The sequence below is a fragment of the Serinus canaria genome, chromosome 2 (genome assembly GCF_022539315.1).
Source record: "Serinus canaria isolate serCan28SL12 chromosome 2, serCan2020, whole genome shotgun sequence".
Lineage (NCBI taxonomy): Eukaryota > Metazoa > Chordata > Aves > Passeriformes > Fringillidae > Serinus > Serinus canaria.
Genome location: NC_066315.1, coordinates 63,688,409 through 63,705,297, shown reverse-complemented (window position 1 = coordinate 63,705,297; position 16,889 = coordinate 63,688,409). Strand labels below are relative to the sequence as shown.

The 16,889-nt window shown below is 38.9% G+C and overlaps 1 protein-coding gene across 1 annotated transcript in view; it reads right to left on the bottom strand.

Annotated features, from left to right (window-relative positions):
- The window catches only part of CAP2 (cyclase associated actin cytoskeleton regulatory protein 2), a 68,285-nt gene that overhangs the window by 40,064 nt on the left and 11,332 nt on the right, over window positions 1–16,889 (bottom strand). The window contains exons 2-3 of the mRNA XM_009086408.4: window positions 16,429–16,553; window positions 12,693–12,793 (exon numbers count right to left, since the gene is read on the bottom strand). Coding sequence (XP_009084656.1) covers window positions 12,693–12,793; window positions 16,429–16,552 — 225 coding nt within the window. The 5' untranslated portion in view covers window position 16,553. The remainder of the gene's footprint in view (window positions 1–12,692; window positions 12,794–16,428; window positions 16,554–16,889) is intronic.

Sequence of the window (16,889 nt, the reverse complement as noted above, 5' to 3'; positions counted from 1 at the left end):
TTCTTTCCCCACATCCCTTCAAAGCAACAAAGAAGAGCTTCTTCTCATTAAGAATGCATTAGCTCAATCTATCACCATTCCATTTCTTTCTTGTAGTCTTTCAAACATGACACTTCAATGCTACCTCCTTGTGCTTAGCAGCCAGGCTGTATAACTAAGCAGGTAGCGCTACAATTTTGGAGGGAGGTGACTCTTTCATGAGACCCCCCCACCCCACCAAAACCAGCAAAGACTAATGAGTGAAAACACACCAGAGAGGATCTTTCTCAACAGCTTGTATGGCTCAGACAAAAGACTGTCACAGAACAAATTAGCTGAAACTCTTTCAGTTGTATTCAACTATAGTAATGAAGTTTGAGTGTCAAAAATAGTATAGGAATCATGAGTAAATTTATCAGAGTAGAGTACACGACCAACTTGCGCACATCTATCGGCAGACAAAAATGGACGTGTTCTGGAGCAACAGAAAATTGACAAGTGAAAACTTTGGGTAATCCTTTTGGCATTCCTGGGATTACATACAGACACATCAATCATCAGACAGATTCCTCAGATAAGGTGAATATTTTGATGGAAGCAAATTCCTCAAAGAATTTCCTACTCTGGTCTTAGCAATTTTTCCTAGAGCCTGGAGGAGATGGCTGTGACTTTGGACATGAATTCCAGGACCATGTGATGTTCCATGCACCACCCCAATTTCCCCACTGGTAAAGTGTGGAATAATGCATCTTAATCCTTCACCTCAGGTCTGTTTGACAGCTGACTCAGGTGACTGATGTGGCTGGAAGAGCTGAAGTTGGACATGTGTGCCATGACAGCCCAGTTCCAGGCTGTGGAAACCTGTGGCTGATCACAGTGAGTGATCCCTCTGTCCCCACTGCAGTAACAGCACAGGCTGGTCTCTTCTCAGTTAAGCCTACAGAGGTTAATGGAGGAATCATATGTATTTAGAAAGAATCTTTTAAACAGCAACTAGTTTAACCTTCTCTGTCATAACATAATGCCAAACTCTGGTATTTGTCAGAAGCCACTGCTTGAAAAATTGCCAGAGGCTCTGTCTTCTAATGAAGACAACACTGCTGACCTGTTTGAAGGAGCATGAGTACAAATTCCACTCAAACTTGCACTGTTTTAAACTGAGTAGATGTAGAGGCACTAGACCTGAAGCTTAAACCTCCAGTTTGCTTTTCTGAGGTTCAGCTCTCCAGAGCACATGTAGGTTCAGGATCTGCCTCTCTTTCTCATTTTAAATGTTCTGTTCAATCTAAGCTGACCTTCACTCTGGTAGCCAAGTACCAATAAAGATAAATAACATTTATGTGCCAAGCAAGCTACAAGAACAAACAGGCACATGCACTTAGATCTCAAGTTACATCAAGTTAGTCAAAAAAACCACAAAACTAAATAGAAATAAGAGAAACATACATAAGATTTCCTAATGAAATTCTAGTCAAGAAAAATACCCTACTGACCTTATAATATTGAAACTGTAAAATGCTATTGTATTTAATACCGTATTTCCTCAAAATCATAGCATTTAAAAGCACAGTGTAAATATCAGAATCCACTGGACTTCTATTGTTGGACAATATTACTAATCTGCTTATATATACATGCTAACATTACCAGAGATAATTAGTAAATCAAAATACAGTTCTAGATAGTAAAGAGTACACAAGGGAAAAATGGGATTTAGTGGTCCCGAGTTCAAAACACAATTTCTGCGGAAATAATTATGAGTCCTTTGTATCTAGCAAAAGACACAGTGACTGACTGTAGTTTTCATTTCAGCAAATGAAAACTACAGATGGAGCTTCATTGACCCCAGCCTTTCTCTAAGAGGGACAGCACTACCAGAGGAAGAGACACACAGTTTGTCTTTTACATTTTGCTTTCAAAAGCCTGTTCAAAGTGAACTGGTGAAGTGGCTGCTGGCTTGAAGGGAGAGGAAAGAAATGGAAAAAGAATGGAGTTTAAGTTAAGATGGGGCTGCTATAGAAACCATCCAGGCTAGTGAAAGAGAGAGCATTTATTTTGAACAGCTAATTGGCTGATAGAGATTTTTAAAAACTGGACCAAACCTTAAAGAGTCACTGGCAGTTGTACAAACAAAGCACTTTTTTACTCTGGAAAATGAAAAGTAAAAAAAAAAAACCTGTCACCTCTCTCTCTCACTGGTCCATGCAGAAAACAGGGTTGAAATTCAAGTCAAAATTGAAGTCAGTGTGAGATTTGCCACTGGTTTTCACAGAACCAGACACCACCTGAGATATTTTCTTTTCTACTTTCAGACAGACACATTGACTACCACCAATTAGCTGTGCCCTATACTGAGGTTTTTGGTGTTTTTCAGGCTTTATGGCTACATGTATATTAGGGAATCTTTATTGAAATTTCTCAGCATTGCTACTGCTTGTACAGTACCAATCAGTGCTATCAATTGTATCGGTCCTGGTCTCTCTGGATGCTTATATATTAAACACTTTGTCATGTAACTGTGCACAGTATTACTTGTTTCAGAGTAGCATTCATATCTCTGTTCATTAACTTTAATTTTTAGTAAGCTTCACTGTGACTTAAAATGCTCTTACTTCTGGTGGAGTTCAAACCATACCATTCTTTAAGATCTCTCAGTGCTAATTAATGATGTAAAACGGATAAAATGGCAGCAACAATCTACCCCAAATAATTCTATTTCTCCATCTGAAACATTAACTGTATAGATGAACAGGAAAAAAGGTATATTAAAAACCACAACATTTGTTTTTACATTAATGGCCTTCTACACATGTTCAGCATCATTTGCACCAATAAAGCTTGCTGCATTGTTCCAGAATTTCCTCTAAACTCTCTCAGTTTTCAATGACATGTGGTTTTCTGATTGATTTCAAGAGACTGTTAAGTTTAAAACATAATGAATACTATTTAAATGTCAGCTTTGTTAATTAATTTATTAATATTAGTAGCAGAAACAGTCAATTATTTTGTTAATCTGTCACTGCTTCAAACAGATATAAATATTTTGCTTTAGGGCCACTGCAGCTACTTATTACTATCAAGTGAAGCAATAGGAGATCATATTCTCCAAGAACATCTCAAATAACCTTTGCCACCCATAAGAGAGGAAAAGCAAGGCCAGACCAAAGCTATTGACATTTAGCTGATGCTCTCCTAAAGCTCAGGCTGCTTTTTTTCTTCCAGATTCACAAATTCTTCATTAATCTCTTTGACAACAGCCAAAAATCTATGAGTCTCCTGACCTCTGCTCATTTCAACTTTTGCACAGAAGTTCCAAAAACAGATGTATTGTACTAATAACTAGGGATTCCAGAAGATTCAGCACAGAAAAATGTTGTCATCGTATCACAGGGGTTCCATACTGCTGTCTCCTCATTGCAAAAGTTTCTTACCTTCTTGGTGTTTCTCATGGGTAGCTCTTCAGAGCACTGACTCTTTCTTGTTCACAAAGCAGCCAAGTGACTCCAGTTCCCTTCTCAACCGGCCAACCCACTCTTTTATAGCACTCTTCTTCTCATTGTTACAGCTGGGGCCTGTTAAAGTCAGGCCTGTTCCTAATCTTTGATAATTGGCCCAGCTGCAACTCCTTAGGGGTAAGATTACTTTCTACACTATCTTTATTTTCTTATATTCTATCCCCCAACAAAAAAATATTAAGAATTGTGTACAAAAATAAAAAGTCCACTCATTACTCAAGATGTAGTCTATTTACAGACTAAAGTATTGGTAGTTTTACAACATCTTTCTTTTCTGAGCAGTTTTGAAAATGTTCAAAAATTCAAGTTTGCCATTTCCATTGTAGACTTCTGCAAAGGGCCAAGTCACCTGATGGAAATTTCCTGCCATCTCACTGCACAGCACACAGCCATGGATCTACGTTTAGAGGCCTCCACATCAGTAGAAGTAAAGGGTGCTATTGTCACACTGCAGCACCTGATCTAGATGGAAGCACCTAGTCCCTGGTGCTTCTCTATAGACCAGACACAGCCACAAAATTGTTTGTCAGCTGTGTGGGATTTGTGCTGTCATTTTCTGCCTCTGTAATATGTCATTAGTGATCACCATAGAAACAAACAACAGATTAAAAGAGCCAAACATTTTAAAAACAAGCATAGAAACACCATAAGAACAAATGGCTTCTCTTCCTCACTAAAATGCCAGGCCACCATTGTTGGCTGGAGTTTCTAATAGCCAAAGACTGTCAACACTGTATTTTATGAGCATTAGGGTATGAGTAACAGCAATCAGAGATAAGCGGGATTTGACCTGCCTCCATTTTGTTAAATAACCAGAACTCCTGAGGTAAGAGGCTTTTCCAGGGGGAATACACTTAAGTAAAAACATTACATGAATATTCATTGTATCACATGTCAGATATTATGCAATGACAAAATGGTTTTGGGGTTTTTTTTGGTAATCTGTATTAGGGAGAGTAGACAGAAAGCACCCCAACCTGCACAGGGAGGAAGTTGGCCAGTCTTCCTGAGAGCTCTTACAGCTCTTCATCCTGACTAGCCTACAAAAACACAAGCAGGTTTCTCCGAGAGTGATGGCAAAGGGAAACCAGCTCAGCTCAGGATTTCACTGAAGAACAGAAAGTGGGGTACATTAAAGTTTCACAGCCCTTTGAAGCCTCTAGTTTCTCCTGTTACCTGCAGCTATTACGCAGCTCTGAAAAAGTGCATTACTTCTTCAAATAAACAGAAACTGCATACAATGCACTGAAGTAATGAAGTCTAAACTTTGTTTTTACCAAGATCAACAGTTTTTTAAATTCAGATGCCTTTTTAATTTCCCATGAACATCTGAGCTCCGAGTTCTTTGGAGGACCTGGTTGCTAGTGTTGAGGAACTATTTGTGGAAAGAACTCATTTCCCTGAGGAAAAGCAAACCTACATTTCCTCCATGGAGCACATGTAAGCCAGCACATCAGAGAACCACAGAGATCTCTGGGCCTGCAGGTCTCATTGTGATCTGCACAAACACACTTTTGCTGTGCTGGTTGCAGGCACTCTGGTTATTTCTCTGCTGGGCTGCTTTACCCCTGAGGCTGCTGCTAAGTGCCCCCCCTCTCTATCACCAGCTATTCTGCCAGAAGCCCTTCTCAGTGAAGGTCCAAATCTGCACAAAGGAAATTTCAGAAAATACTTTAAAATTTTATAGGCCTTAGATGTGTGCCTGATTTAACAAATACAAGTTCTAGGAAGTTCAGATGCTTCTCTCTGGCACCCTTGTAAAGAACTGATCTCTTGACTTTTGTCTGACAAGTTGCCTGATAAAGACTGAAGACACACTGATTTCTAAGAAATTGTATTACGTTTAGAGAAAAAGCTTGGACAATCAGGTTCTTAGATAGAAAAAACTTTTTTGTATGTTCTGCTTCTCATGCACTTCAAGACAACTGGTGACATTGCCACCTCACTCTGCAAGTAGTCCCACTGAGCTCTCTGAAAGCAGCTCAAAGGCTAAAGGGCCAGAACTTGTCTCCTTGTAAATTCACTTCCACTTTCATCACCTTGAAAGAATCCCAGGTGCCCAACCAAAATTTGCTAACATGGAAGTCAGTTCAAAACTTAAAGCTCAGACATCTATAACAATATTTTAGCATTTCTTCCCACCTGAAGAATATTTTCCTTTTCAGAGGTGCTAAATAACGAAAGCCTACATGTACTTGGAGAGGGAGCCTCAGCCTCTCTGAAAGGCAAGGATGTGATTTAAAAGCAGATCTGAACTAAGGTGTTTTTAAAAACAGAACATGTATTAAAGCAACAAGAAAGAAATGTCTCAGCTTCAAAGTTCTACACAAAGATGCTTAATGAATCTTTTTACTGTGTCTCTGGGATAAAACACATAATTAAACTTATGAAACTCTGCACCAATACTTAAACTGCTTTGCAGTGCAGATTAATTGTGGAAATACATAGCTCCATTCATGGGTGTCGGTAGACTAAAAGAAGTTAGCAGTGACAGTGACATGGTTTAATCTATCCTAATGGACTCTTCAATATTCAGAAATGTGACCATATTGATCATGCAATTCATACTGGATAAAAAGAGGCAACGCACGTTTGTGGCCACATTATACCCTCATCACTCCTGACAGCACTCCCAGCTTATTTAAAACAACATTCAAACGCACACTGGTTTCCCTTGTGGCTTAATTCTCATTATTCACTGAACTCCTTTTTACTAGAAACTGACTGAAGAGCCAGATTCTGAGCTCATTGTTTGGATTTTTGCTGACAACAATGAACAGCCTTCTCAGTTTCCAAGCCCAGCATTTCTATACACTCAAAACAGTTGCAACCAACTAGCAAAATAAAAGCAGGTCAGGGATGGGGAGGCAGATGAGTGAAAAGAGTGTACACGTGCTCTTCAGAAAGAATGAGACTGAAAATTAATAAAAGACTTACTTTGCCTGTGGCAACAAATGACATCATTCAAGCATGTGTCCCAAAACAGAAAAAAAAAAAAAGGGGAAAAAAAAGCATGGATGTGTATTTCTGAGATTGAAACAAATGGGTTTGAATTATGTTACCATTCCAACTCAAAATCTTCACCAGAGATAAAAGAACTATGAGCACCAGTAAAAAGAATCTTCAGTCACAAGAGGTTCAAGCTTATGACAATAGCAAGGATGCTGTCTTTGTTTTTCTGATGGATCAAGAAAGTGTACCTTGGCAGTGGTTCACTAGAAATTATTGCTCTGAGAACCACACACCTCACAGCAGTTGTGATGCTGAGTACCTGAGATGACTGTCACCTATACGCTCTCTAGATCCTAGACTTCTTTGAAACAGAGAGAAAAGTAATTACCAAGGCTTCTTCATGGACCCTGGCTCTGTGCCAACTCCATTTATTCAATCCCCCCTAGTAAGTTTTCTCCTGACTTTACACCAGCAAGTGTCCTAGGCAATGGCTTTGCAAGGGGCTTGTGGAGACACTCTCACACTGTATTTGTGGCTCTGAGTGTAGGTGGTTCACAATCTAAAGCCATCTGTGATTTAGCTCGCTCTTTTAGACATGTAATTTTATCACCTTATGATTTTTGGTTAAGCTGACACAGTGGTTTTCAACTTGTGGAACTCTTATGCCTCTAATCTGTACACTGCTTCTCCTGGAAAACCACTAAGAAAAACTGGTTTCCTGCCAGTTGACTCAAATATTCTCTTAAAAGGGCTTCAATGAAAAATTGTATAGGGATAGCAAAATTGGCATGAGCTAAAGGATATGATCAGTTCTGACTTTGACTTCAAATGGCCAAAAATGCAATGCATGCCTTGATTAATTGCTCCATTCATTAAGTAAATTGATTAGTAAAACATGGACCTTATATCTAGTCTGAACACTGAATATTATTCTGAATTCATCTGGTCAATTAAAGAACCCTTCCTGATCAGATTTTTTTTGTAAGAGGAACTTATCTAACATTTTCTTGAGCAAACATGATGGATTTTTCTTTGTTTTCACACTGCATATAAAGTTTCCCATTCAAATAATTCTGATATCTTTTTCTAGCATCCTTGGGAGATCAGAAAGTCCCACTGCACTGAGTAACCATATACACATTATATCCTTTTTAGGGGGCAATAGTTTTAGACCTTGGTCAAAAATGGTCTGTAATGGTCCCTGATCAACTGCACTACTTTGAAATCAACTGCTTATGGATTAAGTCACGGGCTGCTCCATATGCGAAGAACTCTCATGAAAACAGGTTATGAATAACTCTTGACAGCCTTGAGTGTTTGTGTTTCTGATTTCCTGTGTTTCTGACTAAATGCCATATGGAATGTTCTCATTATATATTCCCACCACTATCCCCCCTGAATTTACAGGTGCAGGTTTCTCGTGCCAGCAATACACAACTAAAAGCCCGGCGGCCCACAGCTGGCCACCATGGCATTGATTTTTCAATACTTGTTTGACTTTTATCTCTTCCTTGCCTTTTTAAATAATAAGAAAAGCAAGTGGTATTTACTGCAATGTCCTTTAGAACAGAGCAATCAAAAGTTGTAAAACTCCTAGAAATGTCAGGTTTTTTCTAAACTAACCTCTAAATTAGCCCCTCGGCTAGACTGTATATATTCCATTTCCATCTTTCTTCTCCTAGTAAAGTGAACATTCTTTATTGCTCATGTTATGAAGTATCTTGTAGTATATATACAGTGTGAGAAACACAGCTGAATTAGCATTACAAAATCAACTTTAATACTGACAGATTTCCAAGGCTGATGATTTTATTTTATTTTCCCTTTTGTAGTCAGCACTACCATTTTCTACACCCTAAGACTCTTTCTCTCAGTCGAGTGCACTTTGTATGCTGTCCAAAAAATCTACCTTTTTATTCTTTTTTTCTGTATTCCATTTTCCCCAGTCCTGCACTAGCACCTTGGTTTGGTGTTTATTCCATGTAGCAGAAAATACCTCTCACAGAAATGGAAAAGCAGCCTGACAGCAAGCTTCTCTTTGGGCATGCTGACATCATCCTCTTCTCTGAGCTCTAATTCAACTTTCAACACAATGCTTAAAACCGCACAGCCTCTGAGCACAAAAGATGAACACGAGAGTACACTTGTGCATTCTGTTGCCCTGTAAGCAAATTGCCTTGTGAATGAGGAATCAGTCAAATAATGGGTTTGATAGACTGCGTTTAGATAAGCTAAGATAAAGTGCAAAAGTGGGGTTTTTTTTGGTGTATCACAGACAGCAGCACATCCTGCTCAAAGTTCTGGACTATGAACATCATTGACTCCTTCTACAGCATCTCTCACATGAAAAGACAACATGCAGCTATTTCATGTGTCATAACTACCTATTTCATGTGTCATAACTACTCTTTTGAAAAAAAAGAGGAAGGTAGGATTTTTTAACTTCACTGATAGTCCAAACCAGAGTGGCACTCTGCAAAGTGCATATATATCTCATAAAACATACCTCCTACTTTCAGCTCTCTGTTTATATTTGTGTGGAATTTACTGGGAAGACAAACGTCACTGCTTTCTTTATCATGTAATAGATAAAGAAATTCTCTGGGTACGTGCATACGACATTTGTGGGGTGCACACTGCTTCCTCTGCTCACCATGGTAAGAAACAAGTGTATGCACACAGAGAACTCCTGCAGATTGGATAATATGCTGTTACTTACTTCTTGGTGATAACCTTGTTCAGGCAGTCACACATGTAATGGAAATCCTCTTCCAATAAGGAGCAACTGAACCACCTACCACTTCATTTATGAATGTCCCAAGCTCTTTGAGCTTTTGTTTTGAGCTCTGCATTTCAGCAGCTGGAAGTTGATGGAAGAAAGGAGGGAAAAGGCATCCATATTTTTATAGTTTTCCATTCCAAGATAAATAGCTTGGATGAGAGAAGAGGGAACATAAATGAATCACACAGACAATCTGTTCTTTCAACTGGTGGGGTTGGGAGGTTAAAAGATTTTTACAAATAAACATTTTTTAAAAGGCAAGTATTAGCTTATGTGTTTGACAGAAGGCTGCAATTATGCTCTGCTCTGTACCACATAAAATACTAAAATATGGAATTGTGAGGTTATCTATCCTTCTCTTGTAGAACCAGTACATTCTCTTCCTATCATGATGTCTCATCTGGTACATTACTCAAATTCAAGCCAAAGTATTCCACCACTTGAGATAGCACATAAACAAAATAATGTGAAGAAATTAATAATAAACGCATTACAAAAACCTGCTTCTTGGCCTTCTTGGTTTCTTTGCTACGCCAAGATGAAGAGCCCATCAAACCTGCCTGAACCCAGCTTCCTCACTGGGACACAATCTAAAGGTACACTATGTCTTCCACAAGCAGCTCTTTGTCTTCCTTAACACATTTTCTGCAGTGCTGGATTCATGGCCCATGCTGCAGAGTCACAATCTGTTTTATCCCGATTTTCAATTTCCCTCATTCTGACAGAAGGACAGTTTTTGGTGTTGGCATATATGGTGAGTCAGCTTCAGGGCTGTTACAATCTGTAATGGTTGGTGACAGTCTCCAAGACACTGGTATGTCAGGACAAAGACAGCTGGTTGGTAGCAGTCCTGGCCACATTCACTCTTTCACTGACCTCACATGCTCTAGTTATGACATGGACAGCAGAAAGTGGTTTCATAAAATCTGTGCCTGTAGGGGACTTTGCATTTCATATAAATATCCACGTAATCACCAGATCTTTATTCCACAGTGACAGAATAGGGAAATGATCTTCTCTTAGCTGTTTAGGGTAATTTGCTTTAAATGGAGTATGTAAAAGCCTAACCACTCTCCCTCTATTTTAAAAAGTGGTTCATTTCTTCAGTGCAGTTGACCTCAGAGATTCACCACTATATGTACTATATGTACTGTAATTTAACGAGAAATATCTTGCTCTCAAGATTGAGCCTAAGCAGGACTCTGATAAACTAATCTTTGTAAAGCCCACTGTTCTGCTGTGTTTAAGAGAGCCAGAAGCTAGCTATTAGTTCTTTTTTGTGGTTTGTTTGTTTTGTTCTCTTTCAACAGACTTTTTAGAGTACAGCATGCTGAAAAAAATAGGAACCAGGCTCCCCAACAGATGCCAGTTGTGTCTGAATTCTTCCTTTTGCCAGGCACACAAACCACACAATCGTTACAGCCATCAGCACAAAACACATCATGTTAAATCCCTCATTTCTTTAGCATAATATGAAGTCTCTCTTTTTCTCATATTACCATTCTGGTCCATCAGGTATGTGAGGTTTTTCAAGGCAACAGGTGTTTTTTGAAATAAAATACAACCTTCCCTTCAGCTCATTATGTGAAAGAGACAGCAGCTGCAAGTATAAAGCTGAGGACACATGGTCTATAAGACACCCAGAAGAAAAATACTCCTTGTTCCACTTGTTAAGGTAAAGCACAGATGTTGCTTCAGTGATAAGCATGAGCATAAGGCAACCACAGTTGTAAATGCAGAATCTAAGATTTCAGAATATTTAGTAGGCTGCAATCAGAATCACCAGTTTCTTTATGTAAAGAAAGCTAATGCAATGTCTAAGCTCATAGCACTAACAAATACTCCATATCACAGCTTGCATTACACTATCATCAACAATATGCTAGGGACTGTCCACAGACTTGGCTGACAAATTATTAATAATCTTTTATATGGACTCAATTATGAGTAAGAAATAGTGACAAATGCATAAATTAATACACTTACTGATTTAATGATTTAAACATTTACAGATAGTGTATATTAAAAAGGGTTTAGCAATTTAGAATGTTTATTGCAATCCCTTTCCCTGCTTGGTATTGGTAGGAAGACTATTTTTGTATCACTCAGATCTAAACTGTAAGAAATCAACTGCAAAATAATGATGTCTAATGAATGTAAAAACCAAGCTAGAATCAATCCTTTCCAGGGAGCAATCCTCTGTTCTGTTAGGTTTGTAATTCTTCCTCCAACCCTCTGACCCCCATTTATTAATTTTCCCCTAGTTTCTCTGAAGAACAAAGTACATATATCGTAGCTTATAGTATAATTGTCTGGGCTTTTTCAAATAAAAAGGGAGTGCAGCACTTCCTTAGAAAAACAAAGATTGCCTAGGACTGCTTGGTCTTCTTATTCCCTCCTATTTCTAGGCCTAACTAGGTCACAAACTCTGTCCTACAAACCGGAACATGTAACACCAGAGGAAAAAAACACAGATCACAGAATAATCCTGTCATCTTTCTCTGAAAGCAGACTGGTTGCTTTGGTTGTCCTGAAGAATATTTATGTTGGCCTTGCAACATGAATCTCAGTAGCTTGTAGGACTGCACATTTTTCTGGCTACAGTGTTTGTTATGTAGAGCAGCAGCAGCAATCAGCTGGGAACCGTACACACAGAGGAAGGCCTGATGGCATGGATCTACTCCTTCAGATCCAGCTTGCATTGACCCCTGCTCTCTTGCATGTGGGATGGTTTTTTGGGGTTTTTTTTTGTCCCAAATCTACATTGGTAAGCTGTTGGTAAGATGACTCCATCCCTTGTCATTTCCATCACCACCCATTTTAGGGAAGACCAGCTTAAAAAAATAAAACGACACAAGTGCTGATCACAAGGTTAAGATCATAAGGTTAGAAAGTATTGTCATAATGAAAATGATAACATAGGACTTCCTCACTGCAACTTATATTTTTAACAAAAGGTCATTTAAATGGCTGAATCATTTTTAGTTTTAGTTTAGTAATAAAAATGAATGACCAGAAAAAAATCTCTATTTTAATTGGAATGATGATACACATGCCTAGAAAACAACCACAGGAAGTTATCATTGCTTGGGCCCACCTGTTGTTTGCTACTTATTTGTTGGCACATGTTCGTAATTGTGTTCCTGTCCTGCAAAGAGATCAGCAGCCAACAAAGCTATTCAATTTGCTTGTGACTGAGAATATTTCTATATTTTGCATTCTATGGTGTTTAACTTTGGTGCTGTAGAAGGCAGCAATCTCTTCTTTTGAATTCGCACAACTCTGTGCTGTTCCCAAACCAACTGTACTCAGTGTGTTGTGCCAGGCTATCACTTACAAGAATTAATAACTTAGAGTTTGTTCTACTATTAAGATACTCCTCTACTCAGAAATCAAGGTTGATCATATAGATTCCAAGCCTTGTACATTTCCATCATCATGGGAAAATCTGAGTAAATACTTACATGTGTCTTCACATCACCTTCAAGAATCTTGCTGTACCTGAGAAACTCAGCAACACTGCCATTCAGCAGCCTATCAAATGCTTCCACATATGGTGCTATGCCTGTAGAAGAGGAACATTCCATTATAATGGGTTCATAAAGTATATAATACATAGGACATGTAGCAGATGGAGGAGATGTGTCATAGAAACTGAGGAGATTGCTGTAACTTCATTTCTGATTTATGAAATCAGTGAAAAAGGATGTAAAATTATTTTTGTCCTAGATAGAAAGAAGAGAAAAAATCCTGCTCTTGGTAGAACTTGAATAGGAACCTGTAAGAGAACTTCCGGTGTATAATGTAATGGGAAGCTTCTTTTGTCTTAAAATAACATGTGCTAAAACAAACATCTCTCAGCCCTTCAAAGGACCTGAGAAGTCTAATTCTCTTAACAAATATCCTCTATTGTACTTTAACCAAATATTATCCCCTAAAAAGAACTTGCACTGTACTTAACAACTATTTTTATACTACTCCATTCCTGAAGATCTCTGTGATGTTTGGTGGCTTTTAATAGCAACTAATTCCATTTCCAGTAACAGAGTCCTTGGAATGGGTTGACAGTAGATTTATGCAGTGAGATATGGCTTTGTAATCGCCTCCTTTTGTTGTCTCATCTTGCGAAACTGCCACTGGATAAAGAAAGCTCAAACAAGTCTTCCAGACAACATACCCTATTGACTTTATGTATGCTATACATTACAAAAGAGGAATAAAGCTGCTATTTTCTACGTGGTACACAAAGCAGTTTCCTGATTAAGTGAACAACCAGAAAATGCAGATCAGTCTCAGTTTCTTAAGCACCTGGCTTCTACACAGCACTACGTGGTACCTGTTAAGATAGCAAAAATTATCTTTCCTTGGATGCTTTCCAACCTCCCTTTACTCCCTCATGTCTTGTCTGTGCTTCAGAACCTTTGCCAGACCCAGCATGAATGAGACACATGTGAATCTATGACATATGTAGACTCTGAGAGAACAAGGTTAAAATTCTTCCCTGCCGCTCTCCCTCATTAATAAAGCCTGAGGATTGCTCTGAAGAGGTACCAGGCTTTCCCCAGAGAATTTGATTTAACCTTTTGGCACTATATAACAATTGTGTCCAAATTCATAGTTATGAAAGCCCTCTTTATTCCACAAGAGTCATCTGGCTCCATGACAGAATAAAAGACAGGCTCTGGCAACTGGAGTTTGCAGTGGCCTGTGTGAAAAAGAAAATGTAGTTAGTCAGCTAGGTGGGATTTCAAGGCTCCTTTTGTTCTCTTGATGTCATTCACCTATAATTCTGAGGAATTTCTGGGCTTTCTTCCATATTAAGTGTTTGTGTGTAAACCCCTCAAATGACCTGATGCACAAAAGGTTTTAGCTGAGGAGATGCTTTCTAAAGCCCATTTATGTTCTTTTTCAAAATCTGTGCGTGTTTCCAAAAGATTCATTGTAACGTTTTCCTTTTAGAGCAGAGTTTTACATAACAGTTCACCAAATTCTCCTATGCAGAACTAGAAAGCAAATATGCTATTTTTTACTATTCAATGCAGCTCACTCCCAGAAGCATTTAGCAGAATTTGCTGTGGGCTGTGCAGAGCAATGGAATGATTTATTTGCAGTTCTGCTGTTGTAATGCCATTTAGGAAAACAGTAAAAGTACAGATCTCCCACCCTGTTTCTGAAATGTACTAATTGAAAAGCCAAGGTTATTTTTTTTATATAATTCTGATTATGGAATGGTCTTTTACGGGATAGAGGTCAAGGTTGCAGAAAGAAATATACCTCCATTTCAACTCAAGATTTTAAAAAGGTCCCACTCTGGCTTGAGTGACAGTTTTGAAGGAGAATAACAAAGAAGAGACCTGTAAGACTGTTTCCTTTGCAGTGTCTGTGGCAACATGAACCTCTGCAGAGGCACAGTGACACAAGCACAGAGAGTGCTGTTTGGGGCACTGTAGGCATACCAGTCACACAAACTGAAGACTTTCTCAACTGCACCAGCAAAAGCTAATTCCTGAGTCCCTGTGTGAGACAGCTCTGCCTGGAGATGTCATGCAGCCTGGCAAGCACCCCATGGTGCTGCTCATCTCAGCTTCTTACTGCAGTCTCCCAGTGGGTGTGTTTTATAATCACACTTCAACAAGGCTTCTCAGTTGGTTTCTTCTGGGGATCTGTTGGGGCGTTCAGGCTCTGGTTCCCTGGGGGGTGAATCTCTTCATCTGACTGAGCTCTTAGGTCAGGTCAAGAATACGAGCAGTTTTCATGGAAGTACTTGGTATGGTGAGTTATCTCCTGTTCTGAAAGCAGCCCTTGTTCTGCAATACTGTGCTCTAGATAAATACAGATTCACCTAAATGGACTCATTACATGACTAAATTCTTTGAGAATTGCACAATTCCTAGTGGTGACTGATTTGTCAGTTTGTATAGGGATCATATTTCTCCCTGACTTTGCCACAATTTGCTAGCTGCCTAGGTTTTCTCTGGAGTGCAAGCACTTTTTTACTGAAGCTTTCTGTGATTGGCTAACTCATCTGCCATGGAAGCCTGCTGGAAGATGCTCCTTTCCTGCCACAGAAACACACTGTTCTCAGTCAGCTGCTCCACAGCAGCTGCCATTGTGCAGGCCCATGGCACACAAGGGTGTAGGGAACAACGTTCCCTCACATGTGTCAGCTGGCATAGAGGACAACACAGCAGCTCACACACTTCACTTGTTGCTGTGTCAGTAATGAAAGATGCCTGCAACTTTCCATGTGTCCTGCAGCTTCTGTACAGCAGCTTAGTCCATGCTGGGATGTGCTCTTCTCTAGAGAATGCAAGAAAGGGCAAATACAGAAATACAGAAAGCAAAGAACATGAAGCTAATAATGAGATGTATGCTGGGGTTCTGGATGAAAAAAAAAAAAGTTTTGGAGAAAGGAAAGAGCATTTCTATTCCATCATATTTAGAAGTACCACATATCTAAAGTTATTTAGCCTATAACTTTCAGGTACCACAAAAATTAAGGCATGAAAAATATGATTTGATGATATGATATCAATAGACAAAGAACAAGCTTTTTTAGTATATTCTCCACTGTAGTGCTTTGGAGAGCCACTTAAAAAAACAGAGAGGTCAAGAAATAAGAATGTAAGGCCATGGATGTATAGCAGTCTTTAGTGAGCAAATGCTTCGAAACAAACTCATGTTTGATTAAGGATGTTAAACAAATTAAGTGGATCTGCACCCTGAAATTCAGAGCTCGCTCGCAAATCAACAGTGTTTATATTGGTGACTTCTACAGGAATATTTATGCTGCACATTTAGGGGATGTCTCATTTCTTCTGCTAACTGGGCTCAAGCAGACATCTCCACCTGGGGAGTTATTTACAATAAAAGATCCTTCAGCTATTTGAGCTGGGTTATTCCCCTTTACAACAATATAAATTGTAAATATAATTGCTAAAATGGAAAGAGTAATAAAGCTTGAGACATGGACAGTATATTTAAGAAACAGTAAAATCATACATTTTCAAGGCAATATTAGTTAAGAATTGTGCATGCTACTAAGCTTGTCACATGGCACTTCTAAATAAATTTTTTAAAATATTACTTTATTTTGATACAGAATTTGTAGGAGGTGGGATTGCATTCCCTCTTAGAAGACAAAAATATACATTTGTAATTTTTTAATAACAGAGAGATGGTTCAAAATAACATACTTACTTCCATTGACTCCATTGATGCCATCACACTCCATTCCACCAGATCTGTGTGAATCTGAAAACAATGATTCAAGTCGAGTCACTGCTTTCTCCAATCTCTCCATCAAGCCATGAGTCTCTGCCATTCTGAAAAAAAATCATTATGGATAGAAACAGTGTTAGACCCCTCTCAGTAAAGTCCTTGCTTCATGCTGCAGTTCTGTTCATCTTGTGGCTTTTTCTTTTATGGTAAAACTCTCATTTTTAAGCACTGTCTTTCGGGCACATAATTAGTTGCAGTGAAGCAGCTGACAAAGGGTAACTTGCTTCTTTGTCAGAAGGGAATCAGATCAGCACTCAGCTCTGGTTCGTCCTTCTAAGTGGCAGGTTCCAACCACTGCTAGTGTAGCTTTTAACAGTCTGCACATGAACAGCTTATGACAAAATGCGTATACAGGCCCCCAACCAGATACTGAGATTACT